Genomic DNA, 15,991 nt, shown 5'->3' on the forward strand with positions numbered 1-15,991 from the left:
TGCTACCTGTTTGAAGTATATGTAGTGTATTTACATATTTACTTAATATATCTTTTCTCATATGTTACCTGGTTCATTATGTTTTTTTTTTTACTTTATTTGTTTATTTATTTACTTTGTGATGTATTGTTGTGACGTATTTTTAATTTGATCATGGTGTTACAAAACAATACTGACAGAGTTATAGGCACTTTAAAGGGTGTCTTGAGGAACAAATTGAGAGTAGGAACATGGATCCGGAAGTGCCATCCAATGATGCTACATATTTTCAAAGTTGTAGCCAGCACCTGCCACTAGGTGATCTCCTTGGCTCCAAATATGACTTTGTACAGTGACAGACAATAGACGGAACACCTCACAATGCTGTTTGTTGTTTAGTGATTGCAACTGAATGCCACTATAGTCATTGGAGAAGGAGCAGCTAGATGCTGCATAGAGAGGTCTTGTCTCCTAAGAATGCAACACTCTGGTGCCTTGGTGGATGACTGTTTCGGATATGGATTTCCGTTTGCAGTTTATTTTTCTCCTGTATACTAAAAAACTTTGGATATTTTAGAACATATATATGAGGAATAGTTACAACAGTGGTGGCCCAGCTTGTCTCAGAAGAGGATACAGGGGCTTTGTGACACACTTCCCAACCGAATCATTGTGTGCATCCAGAACAGAGAGGGTGTAGCGTCATACTGACAAATGTACTGTTACCGCCAAGTTCTTTCTAAATTTTATTCAACATTATAATCACTGAAATAACACCATGTACCATCACTACCTGAACTGAAATCAGTGAGAGCTAGTAACCACACAGTTGCATTTATCTCACAAATGCAGGTGCGTGTTTACAGTTCAGTTTGGAATGGAGGGTGTGAGGTGACCCAGCCTTTCCTGTGCCCAGCTCCCTCTAAATATAACTTGCTATGTCCCCCACAGATGGCTAACATTTGTAATTGAAGAACATCATATTGTTATTATATTAATACATTTCACATACTTTACTTACATTAATGCTTAGTAAGGCAGTTCAGCTTAAGTTCGAAGTTGCACAAATGGCTCTTTTAAGAACCGATTTTACTGGAACTTTTTGTATCTATTATTACATACATTCGATTGTGTTACCTTTCGCTATTACAATGCACTCCATGTCGGTACACGTGTGACAGCATGCGCTGCTTAATATGTTCCAAAATGCTCTGCATAAAAACGATATTCTTCTGAGGCTCATACCTCAGGTTCTATTGATGGTGTTTTGGATTGCCCTTGGGCTAGGACCATTCTAATACCCAACAGAATGATCGCCTTAGCGTCACTGCCCTAAAGTAGAATGTCAAAGTACGAATATTACAAATTTTCTCGTGATTAATCAAATGGAGCAAACCGGTTGGTTCTTTTTTGCGTTTATTGTGATCTACTGTGTGCTCTACGGGATTATGGAGGCACCGTTCATGGCCGGCTGCTCAAAACTGTTTTTTCTTTGCAATTTTGCGTACCAAAACAGAGCCAAGGATTCCAAGGTGAGTGTGCACAGCAAACGGCTCACATTTTTGCGATATGTTTCTACAGTTCCGATCTCGAGTAACCTTGAAAATTTTGTTGCTATTTTTATCCGTTGTCGAGACTCGGAGCTTCAAAGTTCCTAACATATACACGTAAAATTAGCACGTAAATTCAGGTGTGAGGCGAAAACCAAGTAATAAATAACAGCAGCAAACTTCTCAGATTTTAACGTCGTATTCTCTACCTATAGGCATTTGTCCTGAAGTGCCATCGTCTAGTTTTCAAAAATCTTTATCCTTTGCGAGAAACACCCCAAAAACAAGGTATTTAGGTACCAAAAGGGATAGCAAAACCGAGCCACAGATTCCAAGACCACTATGCACAGAAAATGAGTGTAATTTGTTTCGATATACTCCCAATATCCCGATCTCGAACAACCTTGAAAATTTTCTTGATGTCTCAATCCGTTTCCGAGATACAGAGGTTCAAAGTTATCCCACTTATATGCTACATAATATACGCACTTAAACTCCAGTCGAGGCGAAAAAAAGTTCATGATGTGACGTAGCACGGAGAAATACGCTGTAAAGTGTCACTGTTGTCATCAGGAGGTACTGGGAACTCGACGTTGTTCTACTGAAGCACATGCAAAATTTTTGTCCACACAACATCCGGCCTGAGTTGTACAATAGATTAGATTAGATTAGATTAATACTTGTTCCATATATCATGAATACGATACTTCGTAATGATGTGGAACGTGTTAGGTTAATAAAAGATGTCTGTACAAGATATTGCATTACACAAAATATTGCATGACACTAATGTTTAAGCTAGTTTTTTTTCCCTTCTCCTCCCTTAATTTATATCTAAAAATTCAGTCAGTGAGTAGAAGGAGTTGTCATCTAGAAATTCTTTTAATTTATTTTTAAATGTTGGATGACTATCTGTCAGGCTTTTTATGCTGTTTGGTAGGTGACTAAAGACTTTTGTGGCAGCATAATTTACCCCTTTCTGTGCCGAAGTCAGATTTAAACCTGCATAGTGAAGATCATCCTTTCTCCTGGTGTTATAGCTATGCACACTGCTATTAATTTTGAACTGGGTAGGATTATTAACAACAAATTTCATAAGTGAATATATATACTGTGAGGATCCCTAGATTCTTAAATAGATGTGTGCAGGATGACCGTGGGTGGGCTCCAGCAATTATTCTGATTACACGTTTTTGAGCAATGAATACTTTTCTACTCAACGATGAATTACCCCAGGATATGATGCCATACGAAACTGTGAATGAAAGTAGGTATAGTAAGCTAATTTACTGACATTCTTGTCACCAAAATTTGCAATAACTCTAATAGCATACGTAGCTGAACTCAGACGTTTCAGCAGACCATCAATGTGTTGCTTCCAGTTTAACCTCTCATCAATGGCCACACCTAAAAATTTTGAAAATTCTACCTTAGCTACAGACTTCTGTTCAAAGTCCATATTTATTACTGGAGTTGTGCCATTTACTGTACGGAACTGTATATATTGTGTTTTATCAAAATTTAAAGAGAGTCCGTTTGCTTAGAACCACTTAATAATTTTGTGAAAAACATCATTTACAATTACATCACTTAGTTCTTGGTTTTTGGATGTTATTACTATACTTGTATCATCAGCAAAAAGAACTAACTTTGCATCTTCATCAAGAGGTATGGTAAGTCATTAATGTATATCAAGAACAGTAAAGGACCTAAGACCAAACCCTGTGGGACCCCATGCTTGATAGCCCCCCAGTTTGAGGAATCAGCTGTTGTTTTAACATTACATGAATCACTTATTTCAACTTTCTGCATTCTTCCAGTTAAGTATGAATTGAACCATTTGTGCACTGCCCCCCTCAAACCATAATGTTTTAGCTTATCTAAAAGGATTCCATGATTTACACAATAATTTAGTTTGCTTAATTTCAATTTCATGTAAGTAAACGGGGCGCAACAGACTTAAAGGATACATTTTTCGAAACCCTCTAATTGCTTCCCTCTACCACACATAATTTTGAAATTTGTGTCAAAGCTGCATGCAACCTTCAGCATAAGACCTTCCTGTGCAACGGTGCAAGAGCGTGGCGTCCTGTGATGTTACTATGGGGCCCGACAGTGTTTCAAACAGCAAGGTGTCGACACATGCGGGAAAAAAACTACTACTCCTCAGAAGCTCATGTGACGTACAGGTTGGGTTAATGGTGTCACATTGGCACCTGATTTAACCGCAGTTCTTCCCAACACCATCGTGGACGTGTCACACGATGGGAAGGTCATCACATCCCCCTTGTACATTCCACTCCTTCTTTTGACGTTCCTGCGACGGAGTTCAGAACCGCGACGACCAAAGTTGAAATCGTGCAGATTTCTTATGCGTGGCTGAGGAAAACATTCGAGACACAACGCCACTAGGAAGCGGCACAAAAAGGCCCAAGGGGACAACCATTTCCCCTCGGGCGTTGAATCACACACATTTCGAAGTCGGAAACGACAGTTCACAGTGCGATCTGGAACAGGAAGACGTTCTTAACCGCCTTTAACACTACTGACATCCTCGGACGGTTCAGCCCTTCTGTAAGGATATTGTGGGGCTGCATCCTCAATAAACCTGACCTTTTTACTCTTGCATTCGCGCTCTCATGTGATGTGATCATGAAGGGGTGCGACATTGACCACTGACACATGATTGAATAAAACGGAAAAGAGTTCCTGAAAATCCCTGCCCCCCCCCCCCCTTGTTCGGCAAAGCCCACGGTGGCACGCGTGTACGGAGACAATCCATAAAGTATCCAGAATGAGATTTTCACTCTGCAGCGGAGTGTGCGCTGATATAAAACTTCCTGGCAGATTAAAACTGTGTGCCGGCCCGAGACTCGAACTTTGCCTTTCGCGGGCAAGTGCTCTACCAACTTTTTTTAAAAAAATCTCATTTTGTTCGTTTTCGTTCGTTGTATCTGCTCGGGGCGGACGTCGGAAGACCCCCTATTCGGTTCGTGGTTGATCCATTTACTCAGTTTTTTTTATTACAGAGGGCAGCTAACCCTCTGACCGAACCCGCTGAGTTACCGTGTCGGCACCAACTGAGCTACCCAAGCACGACTCACGCCCCGTCCTCACAGCTTTACATCTGCCAGTACCTCGTCTCCTACCTTCCAAACTTTACAGAAGCTTTCCTGTGAACCTAGCAGAACTAGCACTCCTGAAAGAAAGGAGAGCTTCTGTAAAGTTTGGAAGGTAGGAGACGAGGTACTAGCAGATGTAAAGCTGTGAGAACGGGGCGTGAGTCGTGCTTGGGTAGCTCAGTTGGTAGAGCACTTGCCTGCGAAAGGCAAAAGTCCCGAGTTCGAGTCTCGGCCCGGCACACAGTTTTAATCTGCCAGGAAGTTTCAATCCATAAAGCAGTCCAGTCGCTTGCACGCAGGCCACTAGAGGCACAGATGTGTCAATGGGTTACCTACTCACAGGCGTCTCGGACTATTTTACAGGTCGAATGAATTCGCAATTGCGAATAAGGACTACCATCAGTTGTAGAATGGAATGACAACAATGGAAGTTGGTTCCGGACCGGGACTTGAACCCAGATATCCAGCTTATCGCGGACGGTCGCCTTAACATTTGGTTATCCGTGCATGACTTACGGCCATACCCAGACTTCCACATGCCGTTAACCATGCGTCAGCGACCTGCACTCGTACATGCGTTATGTACATCCTAGTACAGACCAGATGTCGGCAGATAAATACGATACTGAAGTGCCTGTGTTATTCTGATCACGATGCAGAGACAGGCATGCATGTCCAAAGGAACTTTGCATCGCAATTAGAGTAACATAGGCTCTGCAATATCTATTCAAGGGGTTCTTTCTGTCTTTCTGTATACGTTCATATTTAAAATTCTCAATAAAGGTGTGCAGGTGCAACCGATAGAGGGTTTTCGTCGACTTGGAGGCTTTGGAGGGACCCTTTCTCGTCTTATTCACACATGTTTCAGTGTTGCACTCCACCATAGTCACAGCAAAGAAGGGTACGAAACAGGAGAGCTGGAGAAGCATAATCACCCTTTGCTGCTTTGTATCACGTTCAAATTTCATCGAATGGTTTTGAACGGTCCCTAGTGGTTCCAACCTGTGAACAAGAGCAAAAATTGCGGCCGGGCTGCACTCCAAAGGGATGCGATCACGTTTATTGGAGCTGCAGCTCCACGGTGGCCTTAGAGAAAGTTTGGCACTGCGAGCATATTCGCGCTTTTTATGCTGAGAGTTTGAAAGTGGCATTGGGAAAGAGATGGAAAAGTATTAGAAATACTGGGCGATAGTAGACAGTGGTTGTGGTGTAGAAAGAGCAAAGGAGACAATGGCAGTGTGAGGGAAAGAGGGGGACACTGTGGCAGTGGAACATAGTTGACAGTGACAGAGCAGTGTTAGCAGACAGTGGAGGTGAGTGAGAAACAGTGATAATGAGAGACAGAGTCTGTGAAGATGACAACGAGGAAGAGAGAGATAGCGACAGTGGGAAGAGACAGTAGCAGTGAAGTGGAATGAATGTCATGGTATTAGAACAGATGGATATAACTGTGGCTGTGAGACGGGAGACAGGGTCGGAGAGACTCATAGATAATGATAATAAGTTGGTATGAGCGAGCGAATATAAATGATCAAGTAGGAGTGGACAGTTGTGAGCGACGGACAGTGATGAACTATTAAGGCGAACTTGGCAGTTCCCAACGCAATAGTGAGAGTGGTTGGGGAATTAACCAACCGTTTCAGTATCAATAAAGGAGTTATACAAAGTGGTGCTCTTTGAACAATCCTTTTTAATTTGACCTTAGAAGCAGTTGGCTGTGTATACTGATGATGTTGCAGTTATTAGTAGATGAAGGACGTGATTGGAGATAGTAGTGGCGGAACTGGAAGAAGAAGTACAGCATACAGAACTACAAATTGACGAATCAAAACTATGTATATGAAACTCCATAGAACAGGTGACACTAACCTGGATTACTGGTCAGCAGCAGGTATTAATTCTCAGCATGTAGAGGATTTTAAATATCTAATATTAATAAAATAAATTCCATGTTCACCGAGATAAAAGCCTGCATTTTAATTGGTGATGGGTGTTGTCTTACAGTTAAAGAGCTAACGACATCTAGGGTGGATCGTCAGAAGTGGAGCACAAGCTCGGAATTTTTCAAGGATGAGGAAGGAAATCAACCATGCCATTACAAAGAAACCATCCCGGCATTTGCCTGGAGTGATTCAAGTAGATAATGGAAAACTGAAATCTGGATAGCTGGACACGGATTTGAACTGCCGTCCTCCTGAATGCAAGTCCAATATGCTGAACCCTTCGCTGCCTCGCTTGGTTATTAGTTTATGATTTGCTCAGTACCTATATGTGAATGTGAAGCATGGGTGCTAACCAGGATTGATCTATGTTTGAACGAAAAATACTACGGAAAATTTATGGAGAGAGGCAAAATAATAATGGCACTCGGAGAGCAAGGCGCAATTATGAGTTGGATCGCCTCACACGAGGAGCTGAGTCTAATTAAAAGTACAAGAATAAAAGAATAGCCATGTTGGGGCATCTCCTATGGATGGAGAACACAAGAACTACAATGAAGGTCTTCCAATGGAAACCTATAGGAATAATAATAAAAGGAAGACCATGTAAACGATGTCTGTAAGATGTGGAAGAAAATATCAGATGCCTAAGATTCAGAGTATGGGAAAGGAAAGTAAACGAGAGGGGAGAGTGGAAGGAAATTGTTAAGAAGGCAACGACGCAAGCAGGGTAACGAAGCTACAAGAAGAAGAAGAACAAGAACAAGAAGAGTGGACGTGAGCGAGTTATAGTTAGGGGTGCTTGTGGGAGTGAGAGGAGATTTACACGTTAAAAAGGAGGCAAACATACGCTACTGGCCATTAAAATTGCTACACCAAGAAGAAAAGCAGATGATAAACGCGTATTCATTGGACAAATATATTGTACTAGAACTGACACGTCATTACATTTTCAGGCAATTTGGGTGCATAGATACTGAGAAATCAGTACCCTGAACAACCACCTCTGGCCGTAATAACGGCCTCGATACGCCTGGGCATTCAAACAGATCTTGGGTGGTGTGTACAGGCACAGCTGTCCATGCAGCTTCAACACGATACTATAGTTCATCAAGAGTAGTGATGGCGTAATGTAGCGAGGCAGTTGCTCGGCCACCATTGACCACACGTTTTCAAATGGTGGGAGATCTGCAGAATATGGCGGCCAGGGCAGCAGTCGAATATTTTCTGTATCCACAAAGGCCCGTACAGGACCTGCAACATGCGGTCGTGCATTATCCTGCTGAAATATAGGGTTTTGCAGGGATCGAATGAAGGGAGGAGCCACGGGTCCTAAAACATCCGAAATGTATAGTCCACTGTTCAAAGTGCCGTCAATGCGAACAAGAGGTGACCGAGACGTGTAACCAATGGCACCCCATACCATAACGCCGGGTGATACGCCAGTATGGCGATGACGAATACACGCTTCCGATGTGCGTTCACCGCGATGTCGCCAAACACGGATGCGACCATCATGACCTGGATTCATCCGTAAAAATGACGTTTGGCATTAGTGCACCCAGGTTCGTCGTTGCGTACACCATGGCAGGCGCCCCTGTCTAGGATGCAGCGTCAAGGGCAACTGCAGCCATGTCTCCGAGCTGGTGGTCTATACTGTTGCAAACGTCGTCAAACTGTTCGTGCAGATGGTTGTTGTCTCGCAAACGTCCCCATCTGTTGACTCAGGGATCGAGACGTGGCTACACGATCCGTTACAGCCATGCGAATAAGATGCCTGTCATCTCAACTGCTAGTGATACGAGGCCGTTGGGATCCAGCACGGCGTTCCGTATTACACTCCTGAACCCACCGATTCCGTATTCTGCTAACAGTCATTGGATCTCGACCAACGCGTGCAGCAATGTCGCGATACGATAAACCGCAATTGCGATTGGCTACAAACCGACCTTTATCAAAGTCGGAAACGTTGTGGTATGCATTTGTCCTCCTTACACGAGGCATCACAACAACGTTTCACCTGGCAAGGCCGATCAACTGCTGTTTGTGTATGAGAAATCGGTTGGCAACTTTCCTTATGTCAGAACGTTGTAGGTGTCGCCACCGGCGCCAGCCTTGTGTGATTGCTCTGAAAAGCTAATCATTTGCATATCACAGCATCTTCTTCATGTCGGTTAAAGTTCGCGTCTGTAGCACGTCATCTTTGTGGTGTAGCAGCTTTAGTGGCCAGTAGTGTATTTGCATGCTAAAATTTTTGGGAAAATTTTTAAAGGTGCTGTGAGAGGTAGAAAGAGACAGCTGGTACCCCACTTAATTCTAGCGGCGGCAGAGCGAGCGTAACCTTGGTGGCCTCGGCGGCGTCGCCGGCGGCGCTGGCGGCGGCCACGGCGGCCATCTTCTTCTCCTCCTCCTTGTCACGGCGCGCGCGCCGCCCGGCCCCGCGCTGCCTGTAGATGCCGGCGAAGATGAGCACGTTGAGCAGCAGCAGGCAGCAGCCCACCGCGATCGTCACCGACAGCGCCGCCGTGTAGCTCTGGTAGTGCGACGACGCCAGCCGCCGCAGTAGGCCCCCTCCGCCGCCGCCGCCTGTTGACAAGCCCAACTACCACTCTGCTCTCACTGCGCGGGCCGACTGCTCTCAGATTCCTGGGAGCCGCATGGAGATCAGACAATGCGTGACGGATGGAGAGAATGCTACTAGCAGAAGAAGTTTATTGAATATTAATCCACTGACCATTTTGATAGTGAAAATCAATGTAAAATGAAAACATCACCTACACCGAGGAGGTGAAGAGTCATAGGATGACTCCTCATGTTGTGTCGGACCTCCTATTGCCTGGCGTAATGCGGCGACTTGATGTGGCATGGACTCAAAAATCATTGGAAATCCCCTGCAGAAATATTGAGCCATGCAGTCTCTACAGACGTCCACAATCGCAAAAGTGTTGTCGGTGTAGTATCTTGTGCACGAAGTGGCCCCTCGATTATGTCCCATAACTGTTTAACGGGATTCACGTCGGGCGATCTGAGTGGCCAAACCATTCGCTCGCGTCGTCCAGGACGTTCTTCAAACCAGTCGGAAACAATTGTGGCCTAATGACATGGCGCATTGTCATCCATAAAATTCCACTATTGTTTGGGAACATGACTTCCATGAATTACTGCAAATGGTCTCAAAGCAATCGAACATCCAGAGGACCCCAGATCATCCCATTTAAAAACAGCCCACACCATTACGGAAATACCACCAACTTACAGCCGGCCGAAGCGGCCGAGCGGTTCTAGGCGCTACAGTATGGAACCGGGCGACCGCTACGTCCGCAGGTTCGAATCCTGCCTCGGGCATGGATGTGTGTGATGTCCTTAGGTTAGTTAGGTTTAACTAGTTCTAAGTTCCAAAGGGCTGATGACCTCAGAAGTTAAGTCCCATAGTGCTCAGAGCGATTTGAACCATTTTTTGAGCCAACTTACACTGTGCGTTGTTGACAACTTTGGTCCATGGTTTCGAGGCGTCTGCGCCACACTCGAATCCTACCAGGTCCTACCAACTAAAAACGGGATTCATCTGTCCAGGCTACGAGCCGTGTACCTCGTTCCCGATGGAATGACTGGAACTGATCGGCTGTCGGACCCTCTCCGTCTAATAGGCACTGCTCATGCGTGGTTGTTTACATCTTTGGACGGGTTTACTGACGTCTCTGAACAGTCAAAGGTACTGTGTATGTGATACAAAATCCACAGTCAACGTCTATCTTCAGGAGTTCTGGTAACTGGGGTGATGCAAAACTTTTTTTGATGCGTGTGTATGAAACCAATTGAAATCGGCCATCGGCCGAAGCTGGCCGGTAATGTAATACAGTGTATAATTAAACTGCAGCTATTCACTGTGGTCCAGTGTGTGCTGCGATCGCCGTATGGCAGCGAAAGTTGGTGGGTATGCTAATGCGTTAATACAGAATTATTTTACAACGAAAAAAAATAGTTTGAATATTTTACACCAAGTGAAAATCTGGCACCGTCTATAGTTTTTATGGCTATGGTTATCGAGAAGAGAGAGATCGTGCGGTGTTAGTGAAGTTGTTTTATGTGGACGGCAGCAATTGCAGTGCTGCACTGACAGAGTATCGCCGACTGGAAAGGTGTGAGGAGAGACCCGGTGTCAGATGGTTTAAAGAAGACGATAATGAAATCCGAAAACACGAGCGAGCTTGGTGTGGCACCTGCAAGAGGAAAGCGTACCATCCGAGTGTAAGTTATTGACGAGGTTGCTATTGCCGTATCTGACCGCGCTCCACCTGCTCCGCGACACGATAGTGCTCGTGCAGAGTCATGAAAACTATCCGTCCTATGGTCAGCGGCACGGAAAGTTTTGCGGTCTGTATTAAATTGGTAGCGGTACAAGATACAGACGGTGCACCAAATGAAACCTCACGATACGCAGTAACGTTCTTAATTTGCTCTTCGGTATCTGGCGTGGATCGAAGCTGATGACATGCGGTCGGGCGTATTCTACGGAATGACGAGGCACATTTTACTACTCTGCAGGGTGCGGTGAATACACAGGCCTGCCGGATTTGGGGTACTCTTAAACCGCGTGTTATTTACGAAGAGCCATTGCACTCATCGTATGAGACTGGTTGGTGTGGATCACAAGCACCTTTATTCTCTCTCCGTTCTTCTTTGAAGAGAATACTCGCTCGGGGCCTGTCAGGTGTGGCGTAGCGTCTGCACGTTGTCGAGACCTCCTTGTGCAGCATACGATTCCTGCTTTGGAAGAGCGCATCTGTGTGGAAACCACACTTTTCATGCAAGATGTTTAATAATAAAACGAATATCGCATCTTTCTCGCTTGTTTAACCTTTTCTACCGACGTCCCATTCATATTACACTAAATAACTAGACATTCCAGTACGTCTTTCTTGCATTTACCGCCCCAGATTTGCATCTGGTTGTTAAAATTGGAACTAATTTTTACTGCCTTAATCGGTTCCACATTAACGCATTAGCATATCTACCAATCTATCGCTGTTATGCGATAATTATAGCCCACAATGGAGCTGTGCAGGTAGCTGCACTTTATTGCCACCCGGTGCATTACACAATAAAATTCATCTGTGTAAAGAAAGAAAAATCCGGCAACCTATGGTGGACATTTACAATGGTTTTAGTATTCAGAAATTACGAAGGCTATTCGGACAGTAAGAAACGATCGGCCGCGAAATGGAAACCACTGTGAAAGTCAAAACTGTTTCATTTGCAACAGTGAGCTACACCTACCAGCTACTTCTCCTCATAGGCGCTGCTCCGACTTAGACATCCATCTTGGGATTGTACCAACTTTTAAATATCCTTATCAAAGAAGGCAACCTCCTTTTTTCCTGACAATTTTCTACGTTGAACTGCAGCTCGTTGTCTATGCCAAAATGTTCTCTCCATAGTGAGTGGTTCATTGGAGGAGAGATGAAAATCAGAGCGAGCCAAGTCCGGGCGGTATGGTGGGTAACCAAACCGTTCCCGTTGAAAACGCTGCAGAGAGTCCTCATTGCCTTTGGAGTGTGTAGCCGAGAATTTGCATGGAGAAGGAAATTCGTGACATTTACGTTATGCGAGGTACCATGAAATCAGGCGACATCTCACGGCAGGCAGCCATACTTCACGGGAGATACTATTGTCTAGGCATCTTCACGTGCTCATTGTGTGCTCAGAACTGAGGAGAGCGTCGTGTCTACGGCCATACTAGAAACACTGCCGAATACATTTGTGCAAAGCTTCATCGGATTTTCACTGTGGTTTCCATTTCGAGACCGATCGTTCCTTACTTTCCGAACAGCCCTTGTATGTGGAACTACACATAAAGAGACCAATTTGATTTTTCAACGGGACGAAACACCACCACACTAGTGTGTACGTGGAGGAACATTTCTGATGAGTGAGCTGCTTCAACGCAAGGTACGTACAGATCTGGCTTTGCACCAATGGACTCCAACATTCCCTGATCTCGTGGTAAGTTTCTCCTTTTTTTTCTTTTTTGGGAGGAGGGGTGGATGATTTGTCAGATTCGTTAAAGATCGACGTCGCATACCGACAGCTGTGTCTGTAGTAATTTTAGAGATTCACACTAAAGTAGAGACGACTTGGTGATAGTTGTCCCTGAGGGGGAGAGCATTTGTGAAAGGTAAGTGGAAATTTTGATCCTAATCGTAGTTGTGCGAGTAAAATATACCCAAAGGCTGTATGAAAAAATATACTGCCTTGCCGCAGTGGATGCACCGGTTCCCGTTAGATCACCGAAGTTAAGCACTGTCGGGCGTGGTCGGCGCTTGGATGGGTAACCATCCAGGCCGCCATGCGCTGTTGCCATTTTTCGGGGTGCACCTAGCCTAGTGATACCAATTGAGGAGCTACTAGACCGAATAGTAGCGGCTTCGGTCAAGAATACCATCATAACGACCGGGAGAGCAGTGTGGTGACCCCACGCCTTTCCTATCCGCATCCTCCACTGAGGATGACACGGCTGTCGGATGGTCCCGGTAAGCCACTCGTGGCCTGAAGACGGAGTGGTTTTTTATAATAAGATGGTTCTGTCGGAAAAAAAAATTCGTTGCAGTCCTTTGCTTAAGTTAAATTCGTGTCGAAGATGTAGTCTTGTGAAATGAGATGAATCTTTCTGAAACACCAGCAGACGCAGGCGGGCTGAAGCAGAGGGGCGGCCGCTTTACCTTGGTTGAGCAACGACGACCCGGGGTCGGGCGGCGTCCTGCCGTCGCTGCCCGGCGCAGTCCCCGTCGTGGTGGCGTTGGGCGGGCACTCGGTCGTGGAGGCGGGTGGGTGCGGCGTGCCGCCACCGGGGGCGCTGGCGGCGGGCGGCGAGGGCGGCGGCGGCGGAGGCTCCGTGGGCGGCGGGGGCGGCGGCGCCGGCCTCTGCAGCGTCTGCGGCCGCACCGAGCCTGCTCACAGATGACCCCGAGCTAGCACTCTGACTGCAGACGGTAGGTATTCGGGAGGATACGATGCGGAAATGCACCCAGCTTTTTTTGGAAAGTGACGCGCTTAGCTACACTCGCTGACAAAGTAAAGAACTCGGACTGAATGTAGATGCAGTCGCTGTCATCCCGTAGGTAAGCTGTTAGAGCTGGAATCATCTGACGTCGCTAGAACAGTGTTAGTGTGTGTGACCACGTTATCAAGTCTGTCGCTTTACTCATGGTCGGATGGTTGGCTAGATCGATCAGCCTTTTATCTACACTGTTAAAAATTATGGAACGTCTTAATCTGCAACAATTACGACCTTTTATCACTAATCGAGACATCATCCGGTCTCATTAGTTCGCCTTCCAGCCTTAGCTGTCTGCAGAACTCCCGACTCCTGCGGGTAGTAGAATACATCGCCTACAATCTACTACACTGCAGCAATTTTTAAAGGCATCGAAAAGGCATACGGTAGGGCATCGCGAGTTAGCTACCTCTCAAACTTGAAGATCTCCAGACCATTCCAGACTTATTCCTTAGACTGATTAGCACCTTCTAACAAAAACGTCGGATCATGGTCAAGACGATGAGCAACGGTCAAGCTAGAGACTACTCCGGGGTCTCACAGGGACCGGCATTGTCGCTGACTCTCTTTATCCTACATGTAAAAGATTTACCACTGCTGACCCAAGTCGTCCTTGCCAAGTTTGCGGACGACACGACCCTACTAAAGAGCGGCACACGAACTACCGCTGGCATAGCACGATTACAACGTCAACTCACTTTAATGGAAGAATGGGCAGCAGCGAACCACATTAGACTCAACGCTGGAAAACCAGAGCGGCGTTGTTCATTCGCCGACGACCCAAGGTGCGTGACAGACTTACTCTCGGCAATCGAATAATCACCTGCATTAATCAAGTTATTTATCTACAGGTAACTTCGGACAACAAAATAATTTTCAAACTTCACATCCATCTAAGGGGGTGCAGTTATTATATCTCCTGCACCAGCTGTACCCGCTACTGGCCAGGCTGCAGAGGAACGTAAAGACAAAGCTTAGACTATATAAGGCAGTGGTCCTACCCGCATTACTTTGTGTCTCCTTCATGCGCGTCATCACATGACCCACGTATCTCAAGCCACTACAGTTGATCCAGAACAGGTGTTTAAGACTCGTCCTTGGTACCTCGAGATGGGCCCAAATCAACGACTTACACCAAGAACTCCACTGGTTACCGATCTGCGACCAAATCAGGATTAAAACCAAAACCCTACAGGACAAAATCGACGTGCTATGGTTTACCACCAGACGCCTGGAATTCACAGACTCTGTCACCCCAGGACAATGGCACCGGATAAAAGTGCCTCGCAGAATTGTGGAGGCACCCGTAATTGAAATTTAAAACTAATCGAAGAAATCACTACTGTAGTACGGCCTACGGACCATGAACTAAGGCCCCTAATAATGTCTAAATAAAGACAATATTGATTCGTAAACTTACCTCACCCCAGAACTCCAGCTTCAATAAAAGGTAGCACTTTGGATCCACCACGGACTTAAAAAAAGAGTGGGACAACGTTACCAGCACTTGAGTGAATTTGACGGGGCCGTCATTTTGATTACGCCTCCACACCTACGTCTTCATCTACATTCGAAACCTACTCCACTCTCACCCTCTACAGCTCCCAGGATCCCTCCGCTGGCTCTACAGCAAGTGAGCAAGATTATGTGAAGCGTGCAATAGAATAGCTAACGTGTAGTGAAATGTGTAGACGTGATCTGTGAGTTACAAACCTGTACGGTGTATGTCCAGTTTCTACAGAAGACCACATCGATTGGAAGATCATAAAAATGAAAACGCTGATGTTGCCTGAGATAAACGGAGCAGCTTGACTGGTTAGGAAGAAATAAAACATGCAGTTGCAAAAGACGGGATTTTTCTTATCTAAGTGATAATCATAACCCCATGAGTGGTATTAACGTTCTTCCTTTCCCAGCAAGATCCACAGATCTTCCATCAATAGAACGTGTATGGGACTAGCTTTAACGTTAACTCTGTTCCAGTGACATTATACGGGGTACAGAAGGTCAGTTAGAACAGCTGTGAGACAATAACAGTACTAAACCACACAAGAGCTGCCCCTCCCCGGTGTATGCATCCAAGAGGATGTAAAATCCAGCTGACAAAGGTAAGCAGTGTTCCGTACTAACAATTTCGCTGTTCATCCGTTTTGTGATTACTAAAATAAAACCATATAATCTTTCAGTGCGAAAAATTTAATTTCTCTTCTTCTCCTCCTTCTGGACGCTTGGTTGGTTGGTTGGTTTTGGGGGATGAAAGGGACCAGACTGCTACGGTCATCGGTCCCTCTGGACGCTTGATTTTTATAACTCAGTGAGCGTATATTTCGGAGTCATTAATTCTAG

The 15,991-nt window shown here is 45.4% G+C and overlaps 1 protein-coding gene across 1 annotated transcript in view; it reads right to left on the minus strand.

The window, feature by feature from the left end:
* LOC126365371 (neuroligin-1-like) overlaps window positions 1-15,991 on the minus strand; it is a 723,598-nt gene that overhangs the window by 24,668 nt on the left and 682,939 nt on the right. Inside the window, exons 9-11 of the mRNA XM_050008142.1 lie at window positions 13,474-13,538; window positions 13,311-13,398; window positions 8,933-9,177 (exon numbers count right to left, since the gene is read on the minus strand). Coding sequence (XP_049864099.1) covers window positions 8,933-9,177; window positions 13,311-13,398; window positions 13,474-13,538 — 398 coding nt within the window. The remainder of the gene's footprint in view (window positions 1-8,932; window positions 9,178-13,310; window positions 13,399-13,473; window positions 13,539-15,991) is intronic.

The sequence above is a fragment of the Schistocerca gregaria genome, chromosome 1 (assembly GCF_023897955.1).
Source record: "Schistocerca gregaria isolate iqSchGreg1 chromosome 1, iqSchGreg1.2, whole genome shotgun sequence".
Classification (NCBI taxonomy): domain Eukaryota; kingdom Metazoa; phylum Arthropoda; class Insecta; order Orthoptera; family Acrididae; genus Schistocerca; species Schistocerca gregaria.